Below are 20,857 nucleotides of genomic sequence, written 5' to 3'. Positions count from 1 at the left end.
AAGCTGACCTCTTCCCATCCCTCCACTGGAACCCTGAGCCCTACGCCCTGCGGAGGAGAGGATCTGCCTGTCCACTCCTTCATCACCTGCCCTGTCAAATCCGTGCCTTATTAATCACCAGGGCCTGATGACTTTCTAGAAACCAGCATGACCCCATGACGGGATGCTAGTTGTCCATGGGGTGAGTGTGATCTCACTTTTGTGCCTTGTGTCCTGTCCCTGGCAGCCCAGCAAATGTTTTCCTGCAGCCACCACCACCTATCATCATTTCCTCCGCGCAAGCCGGCTCGGAAACGAGCTGCTGACGAAAGCTGTAATGAGAGTGAGTGGTGCGATGTGTTCTGCCAGCACCGCAGCTTGTGGGGGACGAGGCTCTGGGACTTTTGCCCATTGATCTGTAGGGGCCCCAGCCCCAGGAGGGACAGATCGTGATGGCCTCAAGGGGGACTGGGTGGACTGCACAGGGCGTTACAGCTCAGCGAGGTTAAACAGGGCAGTGGCTGCGTCCTGCCAGCACCGTGAGCATCTCCCGTGGCCACCCTGGTCCCCTCCTGCTGTGCCCACAGCCCCCAGCCCGGGGCGCAGGTGGATGCTGACCTCCCCTCTGGCTCCACCGCTGCTCAGTCACCAGCCGAGCTCCTCTTGCACCTCGCCCAGACCTGTCTGGCATGAGCGGGTGTGACTAACGCCCTGTTATCTGGCACCCGCGGGGGATGTGCAGCCATCGGGTTGCCTGCGTGGGGCAGCTCCCCGGCTTGGCTCACCCCAGCCACTGTCCCTGCCACTGCCACCCTGTGTCCCCTCGCTCTCGTGCCTGACTAGGAATGGCTTCAAGTCACCTCATGCTCAGCAGGGCGAGAGCCCAGAGGGGAGGCTGGATGTAGCCAGCTGCCCCCTCCCAAAATCCAGGGTCTTCACTGTGGGAAGGGAGGAGGGAAGCCGAGGCAGGTGATGCCGAGCCCTCCTGCGGGGCGGCAGCAGGAAGCTGTGCTTCATTGAGGGCTTCCAGTCCTCTCGGCAGCATAGAGCTGTGACCCCTGAGGCCACCCTGCTGCTGGTGGGGCTGTTACCTTTGCTGTGTGAGGCTGTGTAGGATGGAAAATTTTAGCTTGTTTACTGCCTGCTGGCACTGGGATTTCTTGGCTACCCACAATCTCTCCCGAGGGCTTTGGTGGCCAACGCCTGGCCAGTCCCTGCCCCTCCTGGCTGGTGCTCAGCAGTGACCACAGGCTGGGCCGAGCGTGGGGTGCAGTCGGCCTGGTCGCTGTGCTCGTCCCTTGTGGTGCTGTCACCCTCTTCGTGGGAGCTTTGCCACGAAAGCTGACACACAGGCGAGTTCCACTAACTGGAGCCATCTGTGGTGCCTGTGGTGCTGGGCTTGGCACTGTGCCGGCACCGAACAATGCTGGGCTCGGCACTCCTGCCCGCTCCCCCAGGAGCTGACGGGCGGCTGGGGAGCGCTTCCGTAAATTCAGTCCCACTTCCTTCCCCTGCCGGCCCCAGCACACCCTTGTGCTCCGGCCCCAGCGCTTTCTCGGCGGGGGCACCCCCGTGGCCCCCAGCCATGCTATGGCCAGGGCCAGCCCTGGCCAGAGCAGGCAGGGGACAGGCAGGACATGGGAGGGGTCCCTGGGTCCTGCTTGTCCTGCTGCCCTGCCTGGGGTGACCCACTGGAGCCTCAGTGGCGCCCAGGAAGGAAGCCCCCCCAGTCCTGCTGCCCCTGTGCCCCCCCTAGTCCCTCCTGGTCAGGAAACCCACGGGGCCATGGCTGAGTCAGCAGCACCGACTGCCCCAGCCCCACACAGGATGTCCTGCCTGGAACAGCACCACCCGGGGTATACCATCACTCTGAGGTTGCCACTGCTCTGGGGACAGCATGATCCTGGGGTCACCACCATTCTGAGGACACCATCCTGGGATCACCACTGTTCTGAGGTCACCACCATCCTGGGGTCACCACCAACCAGGGGACACCTCCTGGGTCGTCATTGTTATGGGGCCACCATCCTGGGGTCACCACTGTTCTGAGGTCCCCATTGTTCTGGGTTCACCACCACCCTAGGGTCACCACCAACCTGGGGACACCACCAACTGGGGAACGCCACCATCCTGGGGTTGCCATTGTTCTGGTGTCACCACCACCCTGGGGTCATCATCCTGGGGTCAACCATTGTTCTGCAGTGACCACCATTTCGGAGTGACCATGTGCCTGGGGACACCACCATTTTGGGGTCACCGCCGCCCTGTGCACCCCCTGCCCCGCCGAGCGCCGCAGTGCGCCGCGTCCCCCCTGCGCCCCGCGGCGCCCCCTGTCGGCGTCCCCGCGGCCCCGCCCCGCCCCCATCTACTGCCCGGGGGGCTGGGCCTCACGGGCCGTACCATGCGCGGCGGGGGTTGTGTGCGTGTGTGACTCGCCTCGCCCCGTGCCGCGGCCCCACGTACGTGTGAGTCCGCCGCCGGCCCGCGCCCCCGGGGCCCCTCTGTGGTCCACTCCGCTCCCCGCCCCGCCCCATCGCGCCGCGGTCGGGGCGGGGCCGGCCGGGGCGGGGAGGCGGCGCCCCCGCGGGTGGTGCGCGCCGGGGAGGTTTAAAGCGGGCGGCGGGGGGAGGTGGGGTTGGTGAGAGCTTGTGGTGGGGAATGGAGTGAGTGGCGGTGAGAGCCGGGTGGGGAGCGGGACGGGACGGGACGGGACGGGACGGGACGAGCGGGGCCGGGCCGGGCCGGGCCTGGCCGCGCCTGGACCGCGGGGGGCTGCGCCCCGGCGCTTTGTGCACCGCTCTCGGACAAAGGCGGCGCCGCGCCGGCACTCGGAGGAGCGGGACCGGCGGCGCGGGGGGAAGCGATCGGAAGCGGGCGGAGCCGCTTAGGACCGGGATTCTCGGGAATCCGCCCCCCCCCCCCCCCGCCCCCGGGTGCTCAGCCCGGGACCCCTCTGCCCCGGGCGAGAGTTGTGGGGCGGGGGCTCGGGGCAGGGTCCACCTCGGGGGGCGGTGCGGGCAGAGCCGCCCCCTGCCCACGCCCCCCTGCTGAGCCCGCTCTCCAGCTGCCCCAGGCCCCCGCCGGGCAGGATGCGCGGGGGCTGCGCGGCGGCCGTGGCCGTGCCCTGGCTGGCCCTGCTGGCCCTGGCCCGACAGCCCCCCGAGAAGCCGGCGGCCGCCCCTCTGCTCACCCGCCGGCCCTTCCTGGTGGCCTGGAACGTGCCCACCCAGGACTGCAAGCCCCGCTTCAAGGTGCCTCTGGACTACAGCCTCTTCGACCTGCAGGCCTCCCCCAACGAGGGCTTCGTGGGGCAGAACCTCACCATCTTCTACAAGGAGCGCCTGGGGCTCTACCCCTACTATACCAGCAAGCATGTGGCCGTCAACGGCGGTGTCCCCCAGAACAGCAGCCTGTCTGAGCACCTGGCCCGCCTCCACGAGGGCATCAGCAAGTACATCCGCTCGCCCGCCAAGGAGGGGCTGGCTGTCATCGACTGGGAGGAGTGGCGGCCCATCTGGGCTCGCAACTGGAAGCCCAAGGACATCTACCGGGAGGTGTCGCAGCAGCTGGTGTACCAGTGGCAGCCCACCTGGTCCCGTGAGGAGGTGAACAAGCAGGCGATCTTTGAGTTCGAGTCAGCTGCCCGGCAGTTCATGGTGAGCACCCTGCGTATGGCCAAGAGCTTCCGACCCAAGCAGCTCTGGGGGTTCTACCTCTTCCCCGACTGCTACAACCATGACTACAGCAAGAATAAAGAGACCTACACTGGGCAGTGCCCAGATGTGGAGAAGACACGCAATGACCAGCTGGCATGGCTCTGGAGGGAAAGCACAGCTCTCTACCCCTCCATCTACCTTGACCAGCTCCTGGCCTCCACCCCCAACAGCCGCAAGTTTGTGCGAGCACGGGTGAGGGAGGCTATGCGCATCTCACAGCAGCACCATGATGGCTACTCCCTGCCAGTCTTCGTCTACACCCGACCCACCTACATCCGCAAGCTGGATGTGCTCAGCCAGGTAGGGCTGTGCCACTGGGATGTCCTTGTCCCAAGCCCCAGGTGCCTGGGCTCTGGGGTCAGCCGAGGTGGTCCCTCTGCCCTTCTCCCATCTAGGTCCCCTGGAGCAGGGTGGCTCTGGAGGCTGATGCCCATCCTTATGGTGTTACTGGCACCCTGTGGTTTGGCAGTCTCCAAACTTTGTTTGCCCACTCCTAGGGTGGGGAGCAGTACCCCATGGCATGGGTTGGCTCTGGGGAGCAGGAGAGGTGCCCAGCTCTACCTCTCTCCCTCTAAGGTGGGGGTCATGGTGTGGGTACCCCCAGCTCAGCCCACCTGTTGGTAGATGATGGGGTGCCACAAAACTACCCCCCCAATGAGCAAGGTGTCTGGCAGGAGGACTGACACCAATGGTCACCATCACCAAGGGAGTGCCTGGGAGGTGCTGCAGGACTCCTGTGTCCTAGCAGCTGGATCCCTGAGGTATGTGAGCCCACTCCATGCTTGTGGGTGGTGTTGGGTGCAGAAGGAGGTTGGTGTTGGGAAGCCTTGTCCCCGAGGAGCTGGGACAGTCCCCTCTCCCTGTGACCTGGAGTAGTGATGGGTCTTGCCTCCCTGACCCTGCAGTGGGCTCTTTGGAGCACACTGTGCTGGGGGTGTGGGTGCTGTGTGGGGTCTGTGGGTACTAACCAGGCTCTGTCCCTGCAGCCAGACCTGATCTCCACCATCGGAGAGAGCGCGGCCCTGGGTGCAGCCGGGGCCATTTTCTGGGGTGATGCAGACTACACCAAAAACCGGGTATGTTTGGGGTCATTGTGCCCCTGGAGAGGTGCATGATGGATGGGAGGGGTCACCTGCCCCTAGAGGGGGACCAGTGGCTCAGGGCTGGGGTGTTCTCTTTACCTCGGGTGCTTCTCTCCCTGGGGCATCCCAACATGTCCCTGATACCACCCACCCACTCCCACACCTGCTTCCTCCAGGAGTCATGCCAGATCATCAAGAACTACCTGGAGGGGGACCTGGGCCGCTACATCACAAATGTAACAACTGCGGCGCAGCTCTGTAGCACGGCACTGTGCCAGGGCAGGGGCCGCTGCCTGCGCCAGGACAGCACTGCCGACGTCTTCCTCCATCTCAACTCCACCAGCTTCCAGCTGCGGCGACAGGATGAGGACCGCCCCCAGCGCCCCCTCTTCTGGGCGGAGGGCCAGCTGTCCTCTGCTGATACCCTTTTCCTACGGACCCACTTCCACTGCCACTGCTACCAGGGTTGGCAAGGCAGTAGCTGCCAGGAACCTGCCGGCCCCCACGGTGGTGCCCCTGCCCCCCGGACACCACTGGGACTTGGGGTGGTACTGTTGCTGGTGGCAAGCTGGTGCTAACCCCCCCTGGACTGATCTGCTCCCTGGCACCCCCTCTCTGGTGTGGTGTAGGGGATTTAAGATATCCCTGCCCTGCCTGTGAGGTAGCTTGGTGGGGTGGGGTGGAGGAAGGGGCTGGCCCTCACTGTAGGGGCAGAGCTGTGTGGTTGCCCCACTTTTGCCCTCCCTGCCGTGGGGCAGGTGCCCCCCATGAGTGTGGGTGGAGGAGGCCTCTCCTGTTGTAAGGAGAAGGATGGGAGCAGGGAGTGGGTGCTGTGTGGTGCTGAGCCCCTGTGTGCTGCCCCACACCGAAGTGCTTTACCTTGAATAAAGCTGGGCAGAGCGTGAGTGGGGTGTGGGCTGGTTTGGGGGAGGGGGTGAGGGCGCCGGTCACCCTGCTGTGGCCTCGCCAGGGGCGTGGGGCGGTGGGTGTGCGGTGCGGGGAAGGCGCCGCAGGGGTTGGAACTTCCCGCGTGGGAGCGGTGGAACGCGGCTACGGCCGGGCCACCCACGTGGAGGCTGGGGTTGCCCCGCCTCGCCCTCCCCTTGGACACGCCTCTCCGCCGCGCGGCCGTGGGCAGGGCGCTCTCCGGGCTGCGGGGGCGGAGCCCACCCGGGGCGGGGGCGGGCACATCTCTGCGGGGGCCGGGGGCGCCCCTGTGTCGCCGAGCCGTGTCCTGGCCCCGCCGCTGCCCCGTGGGCATGGCCACCCCACTGCTGCCACCCCGTGCCTGGTGCGGAGGGCTCTCCGCGCCCGCGTGTCCCCAGGCTGTGCCATCACTGTGTCCTGCCCGATGCTGTGTGCTTCTGCCCAGCAGTGCCCTCCTCCCAGCACCCCATGGCCGATGCTCTGCGCTTCCCCAGTGGCGCCCATCCGGTGCACGCCGTGTCCGTCACCGTGGCCTTGACACCCCCCACCCCGCGTCTGTTTGTCTTTCCAGCCCAGCTCATCGGCCGGTCAGTCACTGGGTGTTGACTCTGCACATTCCTCCGCAGCCGGGCCTGCCGCTGCCAGCCATTAACCGGGGCTGGCACGCTGCTGTCCCTGCTCTGGGGCCGCCGTGCTGGGCTCCAGCTCCTGATAACTTTGGGGATATCACGTCAGGAGGTGGGAGAGGTGACCCTGCGTGACTGGTAGCACTCGGGGACAGGGGCGTGGATTAACGCTGGCCCCGGCTTCGCGTGGGGATAAAAGCATCGAAGTCTGCCCAGGTCTCAGCCCGTCTCGGCTCTCCCCAGGCAGCTCTGGCTCCCATCCCGTGCCCGCCAGCGCCATGGCATCAGGGTGGCCCTGCTGGGTCCTCCTGCTGCTTCTGCCTGCCCTGACCTGCACTGGGGCACCTGGCCCTGTCCTTGTCAACCGCCCCTTCATCACCGTCTGGAACATCCCCACTGAGCACTGCACCAAGAAATACAATGTCACCCTCAACCTGGAGATCTTCGATGTGTTGGCCAACGACCAGCAGTCCTTCATTGGGCAGGACATCACCCTCTTCTACACCAAGGAGTTGGGACTCCTCCCCTACTACACATCCAACGGGTTGCCAGTGAACGGGGGGCTCCCCCAAAATGCCAGCCTGGAGGCCCACCTCCACCAGGCCACCCAGGACATCAAGGTTACCCTGCCCAACCCTGCCTACAGGGGGCTGGCTGTCATCGACTGGGAGAAGTGGCGCCCGCTGTGGGTCCGCAACTGGGCCTCCATGGACATCTACCAGCATAAGTCAGAGGATCTGGTGTGGCAGCAGCACCCGCAATGGCCCCCCAAGCTGGTGAAGGAGACAGCCAAGAAGCAGTTTGAGCAGAGCGCCCGCAACTTCATGGAGCAAACCCTGCAACTGGGTGAGACCCTCCGTTCTGATGGTTACTGGGGTTTCTATGGCTTCCCCAACTGCTACAACAATGACTTCAACAGCCTGCCCTACACTGGGAGGTGCCCGGTGGTAGAGCAGCAAAGGAACAAGGAGCTGCAGTGGCTCTGGAAGAGCAGCCGGGCGCTCTACCCCAGCATCTACCTGTCCCCCCAATTCAACGGCACCAACAAGGCGCTCCCCTATGTTCGGCACCGTGTGGCTGAGGCTTTTGCTGTCCAGCGCGGTGTCCTTGACAGTGGCATCCCTGTCCTGCCCTACTCCCAGATCGCCTTTGACCGAACCATTGACTTCCTCTCCCAGGTGATGGGGATGTGGGAACGGTGGGCATCTCTCGGGCTGGTGGGTTGGTGCTGGGGAGTCTTTAGCTCTGCCGGGGCTGTGCAGGGGCTTTGGGCACTGTTGACTTCTCTTTACCTGGGTGCAGGAGGACCTGATGAACACCATCGGGGAGAGTGCTGCTCAGGGTGCTGCCGGCATCATCCTCTGGGGCAGCCTCAACTACAGCACCTCCAAGGTGAGTATGGCGGGCAGCACCATGCCACTGCCCATGGGGATCCCTGTTCCCCAGCCACGCAGAGCTGTGACACAGTGTGCTGTTGCAGGAGATGTGCCTGAGGCTGAAGAACTATGTGGAGGGGCCCCTGGGCCACTACATTGTCAACGTGACGGCCAGTGCTGACCTGTGCAGCCAGAGCCTATGCTCCGGTCAGGGCCGCTGTGTGCGTCGGGAGAACAAGCAGGGCTTCCTCCACCTCGACCCCTTCCGCTTTGCCATCGACCTGCAAGTGGGCAGGCCCTGGCTGGTGGCCCAGAGCCTGGAGCCTGATGACGACGTCGCCCGGCTGGCGGAGGAGTTCAGCTGCCAGTGCTACAACGAGTGGCAGGGGCCCCACTGTGACACCCAGGGCTTCGCTGAGTGACACCCCCGTGAGACCATGCCAGGGACACTGGTGTGGGCAGGGTGACACCACCCCATACCCTTACTGTGCAGTTGGGACCCCCACTATGGGGCTGCTAATAAAACTGGTAGGTGCCTGCAAGCTTCTCCTTGTCTTCCACTGCAGCACGGTCTGGGGTGGGAGGGTCCCCTGGTGACACTGGCAGTGCCTTGCAATGCTGCCGAGGGCTGTGCGTCAGGCCAGGGTGCCTGGGAATGTAACACCACAGGGAAGCCACAAAACAAGAGGGAAATTTATGGGGAAAGACATAGGAAGGGGGTTAATGGGGGACAAGGATGAAAGAAGGGGGGAATGATGGGGAGCAGCCAGAAAGCGGAGACGATAGGGGTGAAAAGATGTGGCTGTAACTGGGGAAGTGTGGGTCCCCCAGCCCCTCGCTGGGCATAGAGGGCTGCGGTGTGAAACCAGTGCCCCCACTTTGATTTTCTCTTGGATGGTTATATGTAAACCAGTTCAGCCCTTGAATGAGACAAGAGCACTGTTTTCTGTATCCCAGGCTGCTGACTCAGCAATATCTGGTTTTTAAAGCGATTGGGAGCAGGCATGAGATGAAACACTGCTTCCCCGGCCCAGCTGCGATGAAGGAAGATGTTGCCACCTTCACCTGGACGTTCAGCTTGGGCTGGGGAAATCACAGACTTGTGTCTCTGCTCTTATGCCCAAGTTTGGGCAACCTCTCCATGATGGGACTGTGCTGCACAGCACTGTGCGTTTGCTGCAGACTTACAGACTTGCACCCTTATTTCTTATGCTGGTGAATGCAAACCACTGCAAGGCACAGCCCATCCTCTGTGGCACGTGTGCCAAGCCAGCTCTCACCAAGTAGCAAACTCCCGCTCAGTGGGAAGGAAGGGCAGCACAAAGCAGTGTCTGGTTTAGATGCTTCAGTTAAAACCTCTTTGCTAAACTGGGCCTTGGTAAATGCTCTTATCAGAGATTCTTCCTCCAGTCAATGGGTAATGGGTGGCCTCCTCCTGTGGAAAGCTCTATGGCCTGGCTGAACCCCCTGCAGAGTACCAGGACTTGTGAGCTCCTAGTAGCCTGGTGTGGCCTTGGGAGAATGCCTCTGCAGAGGAATGAGAGGACCTCCTGGCCACAGACTGCAAAGGGGAAGAGCATCCCCAGGGCATGCACTGTGCAACCTTCATCCTGGGTTTTACTCTCTAGGACTGAGAAACCGGGCTGAGCTCTGGTCAGAAATGGTTCTGCTGCTGGTGGATCAGCTGCTTCTGCTTGGTGTTTGGGTGGTGGAATAGGAACTCACCTGGCGCTGTGCTGTGCAAAGAGGACAGGGCAGCTGGAAAAGCATTACTGCTCCAACAGTTTATTGCCAGCTCTACTAAGCTCTATGTACTAACAACTCCATTCAATACCACTGACTGGCTGCTGACTCTGCCTGTCCAGGACATGCTGCACTGGGGTCTGATGTCATCGCCTGCATCTGCACCCCTGAGGCTGCATGTGCAGGTGGGGCAGTGGGGGAGTGGTGGTCTTTGGCCACAGAGTGATGTTAGCCTTGGCAGAGCTGAGAGTGGTATTGGGTAGAAGAGGGCCCGAGGGATGAAGCTTTTGCTGCCTGCTGCTCCGGCTGGCTCTGGAAGCGTGGGAGCAGCTGCCGGTGGAGACAGACAGGTGCTGCCGAGGCCAGGAGGTGCTTCAGCACATCATTTGGTGGATGCTGTCATCACGGGTGGAGACGCCGGCATGTCCCCTGCAGGCTGGCCACCCAGGCTTCTGAAAGGGTGCCTCTCCATCTCCAGGGCTTTCCGCTTGAGGCCAGCTCTTCTCCTGCACTTTTCCAGCAGGTGGGGATGCCCTCTGTTGAAGAGGGGGTTATAGTAGTAGAGTATCTAGAAAAAGCAAAGGAGAAGAGTTAGTTGCCACCATTCCAAGCCTGGAAAAACCCCAAGCTATGAGAACCAAGACTCTGAATTTCACAAGACAAACGTGGGTATTGGAAGGGACTCGCAGGGTGTTTGAAACCTAAAGCTGTGGCTGAAAGGTTACGTGAAACATTCTGTTCAGTCACCATCACCCCTGGCAGCAAAAACAGTGTAGGCTTTTCAAAAGCACAAGAACTGCTTTCAAAAGCCAAATGCCATGACTTTTCAGCAACTTCAGCATGGGTATGAGCAGGGAGGTAATACTGGGGTCCTTAAATGTGTGCATCCTCTCGGTATTCAGCAGGAAGGTTTCAGGTTTGGTGCAGCAAGACACATAGCAAAGACATTCAGAGCAATGTGATTATACTGAGTCTGTCTTTCCGTGTAACAGGTTCAAACTAAGCAGGTATAGCCAAGCTGTATTTTATCTGTGTTTCCACTAGTCAGAAAGACTAACTCAAACCTTCCTGAAAATAACCTGAGGAGGAAACTAAAACCAGACCACTGGCTGCCATCCCCATCCCCTCTATTGCGAGGCCTTATGCAATGTGAAGGTCCGTCTCTCCCCCAAGACTCCTGCGAGCATTAGTTGATGTGCGGAGCGACTGCTGTACCTTGCTGTGAGCAGAAGCTTCTGCTTCTTCTGACAGGAACTCAGGCAGGAAGGCAGATCTTTTGGCATCCTCTTGCATTTTGATGAATCCATAGCAGTTCATCTGCCTGAAGGAAATTCTTCATGCTCTGCCTGGTAAAAACCTGCAGAGGTTCTCCCCGGCCCAGCACCTCCTCTTTGAAGAGCTCCTCATTGATGGCCATGCATTTTCCACCCCTTGCTCCACCAAATGGACTGAAACTGGTTGCTTTCCACCATCCTCCAAAGCTTCTGTGGAAAGCAGAGGGACAGTAGCCAGCTGCCTTCACCCGCGCTCTCACTGGAAGCAGGAGGGACTGGTTTGGTCTCGTGTCTGTCACCGCCTGGTTGGACGTGCCACTCCTTCCCTATTGCTCACACGGCAGCATCCCGGGAGGCTCCTTCCCCCTGTCCTGGAGGGCCAGGAGAAGTCATGCCTGCTGACTGCCCCAGCTCGTCTGGAGCAGACAGGGATGGTGTTACTTGAGCAGACAGCTCCCGTTCCATTGCTTTTGTCTCAGCCAGACCAAAGCTTGCCTTGGCAGCCACCGCCCTGGACCGCCAGACCTCGTCCTGCCAGTCAGCAAGCAAAGGCCAGCTGGCACTGGCTGACTGTGGGTACCAGCAGGATATTCCGGCATGTCATTGTGATGTCCATGCTGCACAGTAGTAACATCACAATGCGACGTCATGGTGATGTTTGAAAACGGTGGCCTGGCAGAAAGGAGCAGCTGGAGGATGGTGGTGTTTGAAAACGGTGGCCTGGCAGAAAGGAGCAGCTGGAGGAGAAATTGCTGAAGGGCACTTGCTGTTTTTCACTGGCAGAGGCAGTGATGGCGGGACTGTAGGGTCCCGAAGGCAATGAAGCTGTATTGAATGGCTGTGGGCAATGAGGGGACAGTGCTGTGTCTGGCTGCATCCGGGGGTGGGCCTGCAGGGAGGAGCGGGGATGGCAGTGGCATTGGGCATCCCAGTGCCCCGTTTGGGAAGCTTTCCATCTGGGTACCTCTGACACCTGCAGAAACACCCTGATGGTCTTTGTTGTCTTATCACTGGATGCTGACTAAGGAAGCATCAGCCAAGCTGTTAAATGAATGCAAAGAGCAGTGGCAAGTGTGCAGGAAGGAGCCTCTGCCAGGCACTGGAGGTCACACAGGACGCAGGGAAAGGAGGAGGATTCCTCTGGTCCTGCCCTTTTTCGAGTGGCACTGCAATAGAGAGACAGACCAGGGTGATGGCTTTTCCTCAAGAGCAGAAAGCAAGAAGGAGGAGAAACTTCTTGGTAGAGACTTGATATTTCTCTTCCCTCCTGGGGTCAGCGTGGCTCCTGCCTCCTCACTGGGCTGGGGCAATGCAGAAGCACGAAGCGTGACAGGCAGGAGAGCTTGTACAGGTGACACTTGCATCAGTTTTGGCAACAAAACTGTATAGCCATGAAAATGTTTCCAAACATTGTTTTTAAAGATGCTTGCTCCATGGCACAAATGTCTTTCAAAAAGCAGTTGCTTTTTGAACTTCCTGGCTAGAATGCCTTGGGGTTGTGAGCATCCCCCAGCCCTCACACAGACCCCAGTGATAACCAGTACTTGCTTTCTGTGGAGTTAGTACAGCTGTTTTTTTCATTTCTTTTTGTTACATTGAATAAGGATCTGAGAAGGTACCAATGGAGAAATGATTAGACCTTTGGATTCCCCAGTTACAGCTTTCAGAAACATGTACTGGTTTATTACCAACCTATTTGCTGAGCCCCTGAAATAATTAGTCATAATTGGATTTTGGCCCAGAATTAATTGTTTAGTTTAATTCTTAGACAGACAGCTTGGTAAATGTTGGGTGTAAATGGTGGAAACAATATTATCTTAATATTTGTTGCACGTGGAATGTGATTTAACTTGATGAACGCTTGAACACACTCCTCCCAAGCTGAAGAGAATCTGTTACTTGCTCTGTACTAAATGCTGGAATTGAAAGCAAAGTTCACCTTGCTATTCACACAAAGAAAATTACTCTGGATTTCAAATCCTTTTTATGCCTGGAGGGTATCACACTGTGTGCTTGGAGCTTTTAGTCATTTAATACGCTTCAAGTGTTCACCTTCTGAGTACCTGTTGCTAATAGTGGCTGGTTTGGGGTTCTGCTGGGCACCAAAATTTATGTTATCTCAATCCATTAACTGAACCAAGTGTTGGAGTGGGCAGTGGCAAAAAAAGATGCTTCCTCTGGAGTTGCAGAAGGGTCTAACACTGTCAGAAGCTGCATAAGCACTGCAAGAAACCCTGCCTCTAGGTGCTGGCTTGTGCCTTGTCTTAAAAGTGAGGCTAGAAACCTGCACCAGCTTTTTTTCTTGTTGTTGAAACAGTGCAAGCTTGGGCACGAACACAGCTTGTCACCTTCAAGTAATAGTTTTAAATGTGTAAGAGGATTTGTTTTATTCATCCTACTTATTGTAGCTGTTCCTTAGTCCTTGCTCCTTATAGTATATCTAAAGACACCCAAGACACTGGATTTCATGTCATTTAGCTTGTCTTTCTCCTAGCTCTGAGTAACAGTGACTAGAAAGACACTGCACATCGTGCCAACAGACAACTTAGAAGCACTGAACAGCTGCTGGGTTGGGTTTTTTCAGGTCTGAAAACCACGCTATGCCTTGTAAATGTGCCAAAGAGAGCCCGCGGGAGCATGCTGGAGAGGAGCCAAAGCAAGAGGTGCCAGCAGCCATCCAACAGCAGCCCTGGGCCTTTGTGTGGTTCACGTTTCTGGCTGCTCCATGTCTCCTGGGTGGAGTATGCTTATGGTGCCATCACGCCATCTCCTGTTTTCTGGGCTCAGGATGACTGAGGAATCTGCTGTGCTTAGAGCTCGCTTGCCTGCTGCATTGCAAGGTTTGCACAAAATTGATTTCTAGGGTTTTTCCACATGCTGCTTCAAGAAATAAGGGTAGTTTGTCACTTGAAACTGTCTTTATGTTGCCTAGTTTTTCATTTCAACATCTGGGTATTTTTTGTCTGAGTAGCATAAGCCACATGTTATCGCCAAAAAAATTTATTGTAAATACTTACTGTGGTTAATTATCCCACAGAAAACTGAACTGCTGATTGCTCTGAAATTAAAAAGATTATTTTATGATCTAGAATGAACATGCTAATAGTGAGAAGCCTTGAAATGCTTCAATATGACTAGGACATAAAGTAGTTTAGCTGCATGGCAAGGTGTAGGTTGTCTTGCATAAAACAGACAGAAGAAAGCCCTCCCAAACAATCCACAGGCTTTTCAGATACAAGTTGGAAATTAGAGGCTTCCTAATCAGCTAATAAGAAAAGTTCTCATCTGTCTTGTTCCCTGACTAAAAACATCCAAATCGGCAAAGAAAGAGAAATTTCTCACATTTTTTAAATGTCAGTGTGGTCAGACGCTAAGATATTGTTTTCACTTTTGTCTTTGCAGTAAGAGCCCATGCCTGTGGTTAGATGGACAAGAGGGTGACTGTACTTTTGAGACCTCAGCAGTTGTTTTAGGACCCTGCTAGTCATTACTGCATTGCATCAAATGCCATTGCACTTCATCCAAAGCTTAGGCCAGAAGTCAAAAAAACATAATCAGAAGAATGGGAAGCAAGGTCTTCCAGACTGCTTCTCCCGCAGCCCTTGTACCTCGCTGCTGAGCTTCTCCTGTGGCCTGTGGCCTCAACATAGATGTACAAAGCTCTTTTGGAAGACACAAATCCTCCCCAGTAACTGTATGGTTTGAAACTAGATAACATGTGGGTCTTTAAAATGCCTTTTGTTCCACTGATGGCAGAGTGCTTGTGGCACTCGCTGATCACTGCCTAAGAGCTCAGGTTGCTTGATAGGTGTGCAAGCATGCTGCAGCTAAAGGAAGACAGAGGAGTGCTGGGTGCTTCACTTCTGGAGAAGATGCTGATAATCAGTGCCAGCTTGGTGGTGTCAGAAGCATCTGAACAGAGACATGCTTTCGGCTGAGGTTTCTGGACTAGTGAGCGCCTGCTACCTGCATGTAAATTAGCACAGCCTTGGGGATAAGAAGCGAATAAAAATGTGTTCTTACAACTGACACCATGTCAGGCTGCATGAAGCGACTGCAAAACTCTTGGTGTGTACAAAACCACCCTTAATCCAAAACAAGTTCAGCGCAAGACGTGGCAGTCAGAGGAGAGGCAGGACCGGCAGCGACAGCCGTTCTGATTAGTGCTGAAGCATGGGGATGTGCAGGTCTGGGAACGGGGTTTGGTTGCTCTGTTTAGCTGTGGTCACAGAAAGCCACCTAACTACCAGTCAAGCACCGCTTTGCTGTATCCAAAGTTTACAGGTGAGCCAACCATAGCAACTAAGAGGACTTGGGGAGGGGTATCTCAGACCAGGAGGAGGCGGCAGGACACAAACTGCCTCCAAGGACACTTGAGTGAGTGAGCAGCTCAAGATGCTACCCAGAGCAACACAGGTTTTGCTGGCTTTCCATAAAGCATACCCCCATATATGCCAATAGCATTGTGGGTATGCACCAGTCTTCATTGCTTTCCTATTGATTAATACTTCAAAATAAAATTTTCCACTTCTTTTTCACACGCAGTGTTGAAGCTCACTTCCGATTACCATTTCAAAAGTGAAATACCAACCCCTACAGAAATAATTTCCAGAAGTTTGAATGTAAGACCCTGTACCCAAAACCCAGCTCAGTCTGTCATCCTTCACTCGCTCAGAGCAGCACTGACTTGAACACAAGATCTTCTGGCTACCAGTTACCTCGAGTGAAAGTGGCTCTTCCTTACAGTCTCTTTGCATTTGGATTTTGTTTTTGAAAAATTGCCCACTTTTTACCTTTTCTCCTGCTCAGGTATTTCTAGGGAAGTTCCGAAAACATCTGAAAAAAGGTCTAAGAAAGATCTAAAATGGTCTTCAGGAGCCACAGGCTGCTGCTGCCCTGGATTTGACATACCTTCTTTCAGAGCACTAGGAGGGATATCAGTCAGCATTCCTGTGGTTCAACAGATTTCAGAAGTTATTTGGAGGAAAAAAAAAAAAAAAAAAAAAAGTAGAGCCTGAAGCACAGTTCATGGGCTCTCAACAAGTGTTTAAACATCCTGCACAAACAGCAGACCCTGCTTCAGGTTATAGAAACCAAATTGCCTCTGCATTTGGAAGCTTGTCCTGCTTTGTTCCGTTATTTTTCAAATCTATCATTGATGGGTCTGGGCACCAGAACAGGACTTCCACCACAAAAATGCAGGTACAGGAGCAGCTACTTTTTTGCAAGTGTTTCAAGTGCTGTGCTGGTGTGTGGGTTGCAAGGGTTTCCACATTTTCTGTTAGTGGAACACGTGGTTTGTGGTTTTCACTGTCAGCGGGACTGTCAGAGGCAGAACACTTGTGCTATTTGCAGCACCTCTGCTGCTTCAGTTTGGCACTAACTCCTCTCCTAGTTATTTTCCACCCTGGGATTTTAAAAATAGGTTAATCTGTGGTAAGCCAGCAGGAATGTTATCAACAGCCTGAAGGGAGTCAGAGTCAGGCCTTGCGCACTGACTCCAGTGAAGCCATTGCCTGAGTTGGGTACACCACCTTGCAAACTAATTTCCCTCCAATGACACGTTAAGCCTAAAAACATGCAGGGCTCCAAATGCTGCTCTGATCTGCAAAGAAAGATTTGAGCAAAGACTTAGAGTGAATGCTGAATATTACAGAAAAACATTTTGCATGTGCTGCCCTGCATTTGATTGTACCTCTTCTCAGGAGGAAGAGCTTGATTTAACAAATTACTGCCCATAATTCACAATTTAAAACGTAAACAGCTGTAATCTTCTGTGCTGTTGGGCAGAGTTTGGGGTTAGTTTCAGCAAAAACAAACCAGGCTGGAATTGGAGCCAGGGGGGACAAGCCAAAAAAACCCAAACCCAAACCAAACCAACACCCTGTACCAACTTTGAAACTGAACCTGCCCTCAGCACAAAGCATATACTCTTTATTATCTTACTTGTTTTAATACGCACCAACTGATACCTGCGCACAGCAGGTACCAGCTGAGATAACAGGGAGTTCAATGTTTGAGGCCTGACTTTCCTCATAACAACAAATCTATAAAGAGGGTAAGAGGACACAGGCAGCTTGCAGCATCCAGCATAGCAGGTGCAGTGTTGTTGGAAGACTGACTTTTGCCAGAGTATATTATATATGAGCCTGGTGCAGGATGCAAAACTAGAGTGGGTGTCTGAACATGAATATCCTCCATATTCTGCAGACTGTGCACTGTGCAAAGCGTCAACAGGATATATACAATGCCAGGAAGGCATGTGTTTGCTTCCTTGTCTTCAGGGCAGCTGGGGGAAGGGGTAGTCTGTATTTAATTTTATTCTTTCATAAAATAGTGGAGGTGGTGAGCTTTTTGAATACGGTCATCTGAAACCTGCCAGCTCTCCCTGACTGCATAAACCAGCTCTTGGGGCACAAATGACCCTTTATATCCACTGGCCTAGAACAGAAAAGACTCACTAAAAAACCCTACCCATTTTTCTCCCTGTATCTCTGCCACCCTATCAAAATTAGTTAGATGGAGCAGATTTTCTGTCCAAAATCCATACTGCATTTATTCATATTGAAAAATACCTTTGATGCTTTTTATTTCATGTAGTAACACTTTATCAGTTTGCTTGGACAACCTGCCTTTAGAATTTACTGTATCAGTAATCACATTCAAGTTGAACAAACTCATTTGAAAAGCTGCATTCTCCCCATCAGTGTATGAAATCAGGTGAACCAAGAACCACCACCAAAATCCACTAGCAGCTACTCTTCAGGGTGTTGGTCAGAAGGATCATGAAACCTTTTCCTCTTCAGTTATGGCTAGAAGGTGTAATGTGAGTGCTTGTTTTCTGTTAGCTATCAAAGCAAGCCATACCTTTGTTTTCTAAGCAGGCAGAAACTATTTCTACATATGCAGGTTTACGTAGAAATACCTACCACTAACACAGAGTTAGGGGATCCCATCTTTAGAATGCCTCAGTCTGAGTTCTTGCTAGATAAATTGATTTAAGAGTTAAAATAATAAGGCAGTTAACTGATGAGGAACCCCCAAGTGAAACAGAAGGAACGTACATGAAAGTATTAATTTCTATCATGGTCTGAGCGTGCCATTTATTTCTCCTACTACACAGACAGTAGTGGAAAAAAATGCAACACCAATGCAAGCAGTTTGCCAAAAATGTGCTTGATACAATATTTATATAATCCTCTTAGATGCTGCCTGTTGTGAAGGGGAGCTGTGATGAAAGACAAGTTTTTTCTTAGTCAAAGGTTATGGAAAATCTCAGTTGTCTGGGATCAAGCAGCAGCACTTGACTACAGCTGCACATACAGAAAACAAGTGGCGTAAAAATAGCCAGACAAACACTCCAGCAATGCACATAAGATTCCTTCTTTGCAAAGAGCCTGAGAAAGGCCAGGCAAGCCCAGAGGGTCTGACCAGGTTTGAGACGACAATTGCCACTCACCAAGATAAGGCATCCCAAACCTGGAGTATGTTAACATGCTCCTATGCTTCAGGACAAAGGTTCACCTAATTTTTTAAGATCTTGTAGTCTGCTGGGCAGGTGAAATAGCTCAGAAGGAAAAAAATGAGGTACGACACAATTACATGAATGATTTTATTGCATTAACTTTTGCATGCCAGCTCACCAATTAGTGTTTCTGCCTTTTATTCTTCTGCACACTTGCAATTCATCTGAGTAAAGACTACAAAGTGTCTTTAAGAAAAAGGCAGAGTTGTGTTACCTGGCTTGACTGAATGCAACAGTCCTACATATGCCCAATTCCCAGGAAATTTAACAGAGGACCCAAGAGCTTAAACCTCCTAACAAAACTGAGGAACTTGACCCAAACTTAGCCAAAATAGTTACCAAACATTGATTTAGCCATCTTTAAGTTACTGTCATCCAGAGATAAAAATTGCTGGCTCACACTAAAGTAGGAGAAAAGTCACTTGAAATAGCATCAGTGTCCCCAAGCAGTTGACGCCCGTCACAGCAACGTTGTTCTTATAAGCCTGATCAGATGCTTTCCCTTGCGAAGCAGCTGAAGGCAGACTGTCGGTTTGTGGCCTTTCCTCCAGTCTCAGGGCAGAAATCCATGCTGGGCAGTAGGTCTTGGAAGCCACAAAAGCACATTTAGGGCAAAAGATTATCCAAGGTCTGAAAGTGTGGAAATGTTTCCGATTTAGGTGTTGTTGAGAGAGGCACAGGACTAAGCAAAACATTTTCCAAATGGATGACCCTGCTTGCTCAGTGAGCACAAGCTGTGACCAAACACCCCAGGCAGAAACTTTGCGAGTACTGATCTTGTACTCTCTTCTTTCCTGCCGAGTCCTCCTAAATGCAAATAAATGATCAGAATAATTTTTTTTTTTCTGTGAATCTGTTCCTAGCTCTGCTTATCTAAGTAATTATACCACCCTAGCTTGGAACAAAACTCACCAACCTGGTCAACGGCTGGCTGCACAGATCTTGAGTGAAACCCAAGACTTTGAGCAATTCTTGCTATTAACAGCTGTGCTGGTTTATCAGTGATTTGGTGTGTTTTGCTTTTAAGAACATTTAAGTCCTCTGCAAAGTTAGTATCCTGCAGTACAGCTTTTCTGGGACTGCAGCCAGCTGCACAAAGGCAAACTGCCTGGGACAAGAAGGGACAAGCCCAATCACAAGCAGACAAGGGGAGGAACATCACAGGGGCTGAGGGCTAAGGTTTGCCTTCCCACCTTGAAGAAAGGCTGTGGAGGAGGATAAACATGGTTAGGGAGAAGGCAAAAACCACCAAAAGAAAACACGAGCGCCCTGGTTGATCATGCAGTAAGGCTCTGACTACCAGCCCATCAGTTGCCGTCGCAACTGGTACTCGGGACCTTTTCTTCTGCTTAAAGAGGAGTTGAAATGTCTGGTGGTTGTTGAGCTATTTCTCACTGGGTGGGGGGAAAGTGGTGGCACTTTGAACCCTGACACCAACATTAAGCAGTAAGGAATCCTTGCAGCCATTTGATTTTGTTGGTTTTTCTTTATTTTAAGGCCAAGGACAGGAGGGTGAGCTGCTGCAGTGCCCAGTCTGCCTGAGCTTCATTGCTGGCCTCTGTCTGTGACTGTAACATATTTCAAGGGAAGAGCAGATGAGACTAGGGGCCTCTCCCCTGCCCCAGTGGCTCACCACCGCAGGACATTTCTTACTCTCAAACAACTCCAGCAACTGGCTTAAGCTGGAAGAAGTTGTATACCAAACCCAGAGCTATCTACATCAAGTTTTGAGCTATGCCATCTGTGCCAGAGATCAACGCTGTGCTCCAGACCAGCACCAGCGGCATGGTGACTGTGTGCATGCACCATGTCATCCCTCTTCTTGGGCAACGAAGCTTGCTAATGCAGAAAAGGCCACAGTTCCATAGTCACTTGAGCTTCTTATGAAGATAAAGCAAATGAATTATTAATACTTCAGATTAAATCAGAGGGAGTTAGTAAGGATTACATGTTGTCCAGACAGTAGACACAGACAAGTTCCATCTCCAGAGAGCCAAACACTTGCACTGTTCAGCTTTCTAGGGGCCGCACAAGGACCTGGATCTTACTTTGACGGTTCTTTTTTGATACAGCTAGGGCTGGAGGTCTTGCAGCCTGAGTAACTCAACCCTTGCTTCGGATCCCTGCACACACACTTCAAGGAAGCGATACCGAGTGCCGAGTGCAGCACTGACCTCAGCCGCCCAGTGTCCTCATTACAGGAGGCATCATCATCTGGAGATAAGCAGCAAAGCTCCCTATTTACAAGCATAACCCCCCTTTCTTTCATGTGGCTTGATTTCTGTAAGTGATTAGCATTTAAGAAGCTGTACTTTGTTAACTAAAGTTTTAAAGCATCAAATGATGCCCAGGCAGAGCAGCACAGTTACAGTGCTTGTGTTACCAGTGGGGGTCTGAAAACGACTGCCCAAACAGCGAACTTAGGCCTGGCATCACTTGGAGGGAGCCTGGGAAGAACAACAAGGATGATGAAAAGTCATCCTGCCCAGGTAAAGAAAACTTGCATGCAAATTTTAAGCAAAAATGGAAAAAAACCCCAAACCTAAAAATCGTAATGCAGTTGCTCATGTCAATCATTTTCATCTTAAAGGAAAATTATTCTGATTTTT

The 20,857-nt window shown here is 53.9% G+C and overlaps 2 protein-coding genes across 2 annotated transcripts; both read left to right on the top strand.

The window, feature by feature from the left end:
- The first annotated feature begins 2,689 nt into the window (after nucleotides 1–2,689).
- HYAL2 (hyaluronidase 2) lies at nucleotides 2,690–5,682 on the top strand. Its single transcript, XM_027800173.2, has 3 exons — nucleotides 2,690–3,995; nucleotides 4,682–4,771; nucleotides 4,954–5,682. Exons 1-3 carry the CDS (start codon nucleotides 3,069–3,071, stop codon nucleotides 5,353–5,355), a joined length of 1,419 nt encoding a protein of 472 aa, XP_027655974.2. The 5' UTR covers nucleotides 2,690–3,068; the 3' UTR covers nucleotides 5,356–5,682.
- Nucleotides 5,683–6,292: 610 nt separating this feature from the next.
- HYAL1 (hyaluronidase 1) lies at nucleotides 6,293–8,248 on the top strand. The gene is made up of 3 exons (XM_005435555.3): nucleotides 6,293–7,508; nucleotides 7,633–7,722; nucleotides 7,811–8,248. The coding sequence occupies exons 1-3, from the start codon at nucleotides 6,609–6,611 to the stop codon at nucleotides 8,126–8,128; spliced, it is 1,308 nt and encodes a 435-aa protein (XP_005435612.1). The 5' UTR covers nucleotides 6,293–6,608; the 3' UTR covers nucleotides 8,129–8,248.
- The last annotated feature ends 12,609 nt before the right edge of the window (nucleotides 8,249–20,857 follow it).

Source organism: Falco cherrug, chromosome 4 (assembly GCF_023634085.1).
Source record: "Falco cherrug isolate bFalChe1 chromosome 4, bFalChe1.pri, whole genome shotgun sequence".
Lineage (NCBI taxonomy): Eukaryota > Metazoa > Chordata > Aves > Falconiformes > Falconidae > Falco > Falco cherrug.
The sequence above is the reverse complement of the archived record's forward strand: the minus strand, read 5'-3'. Positions and strand labels throughout refer to the sequence as shown.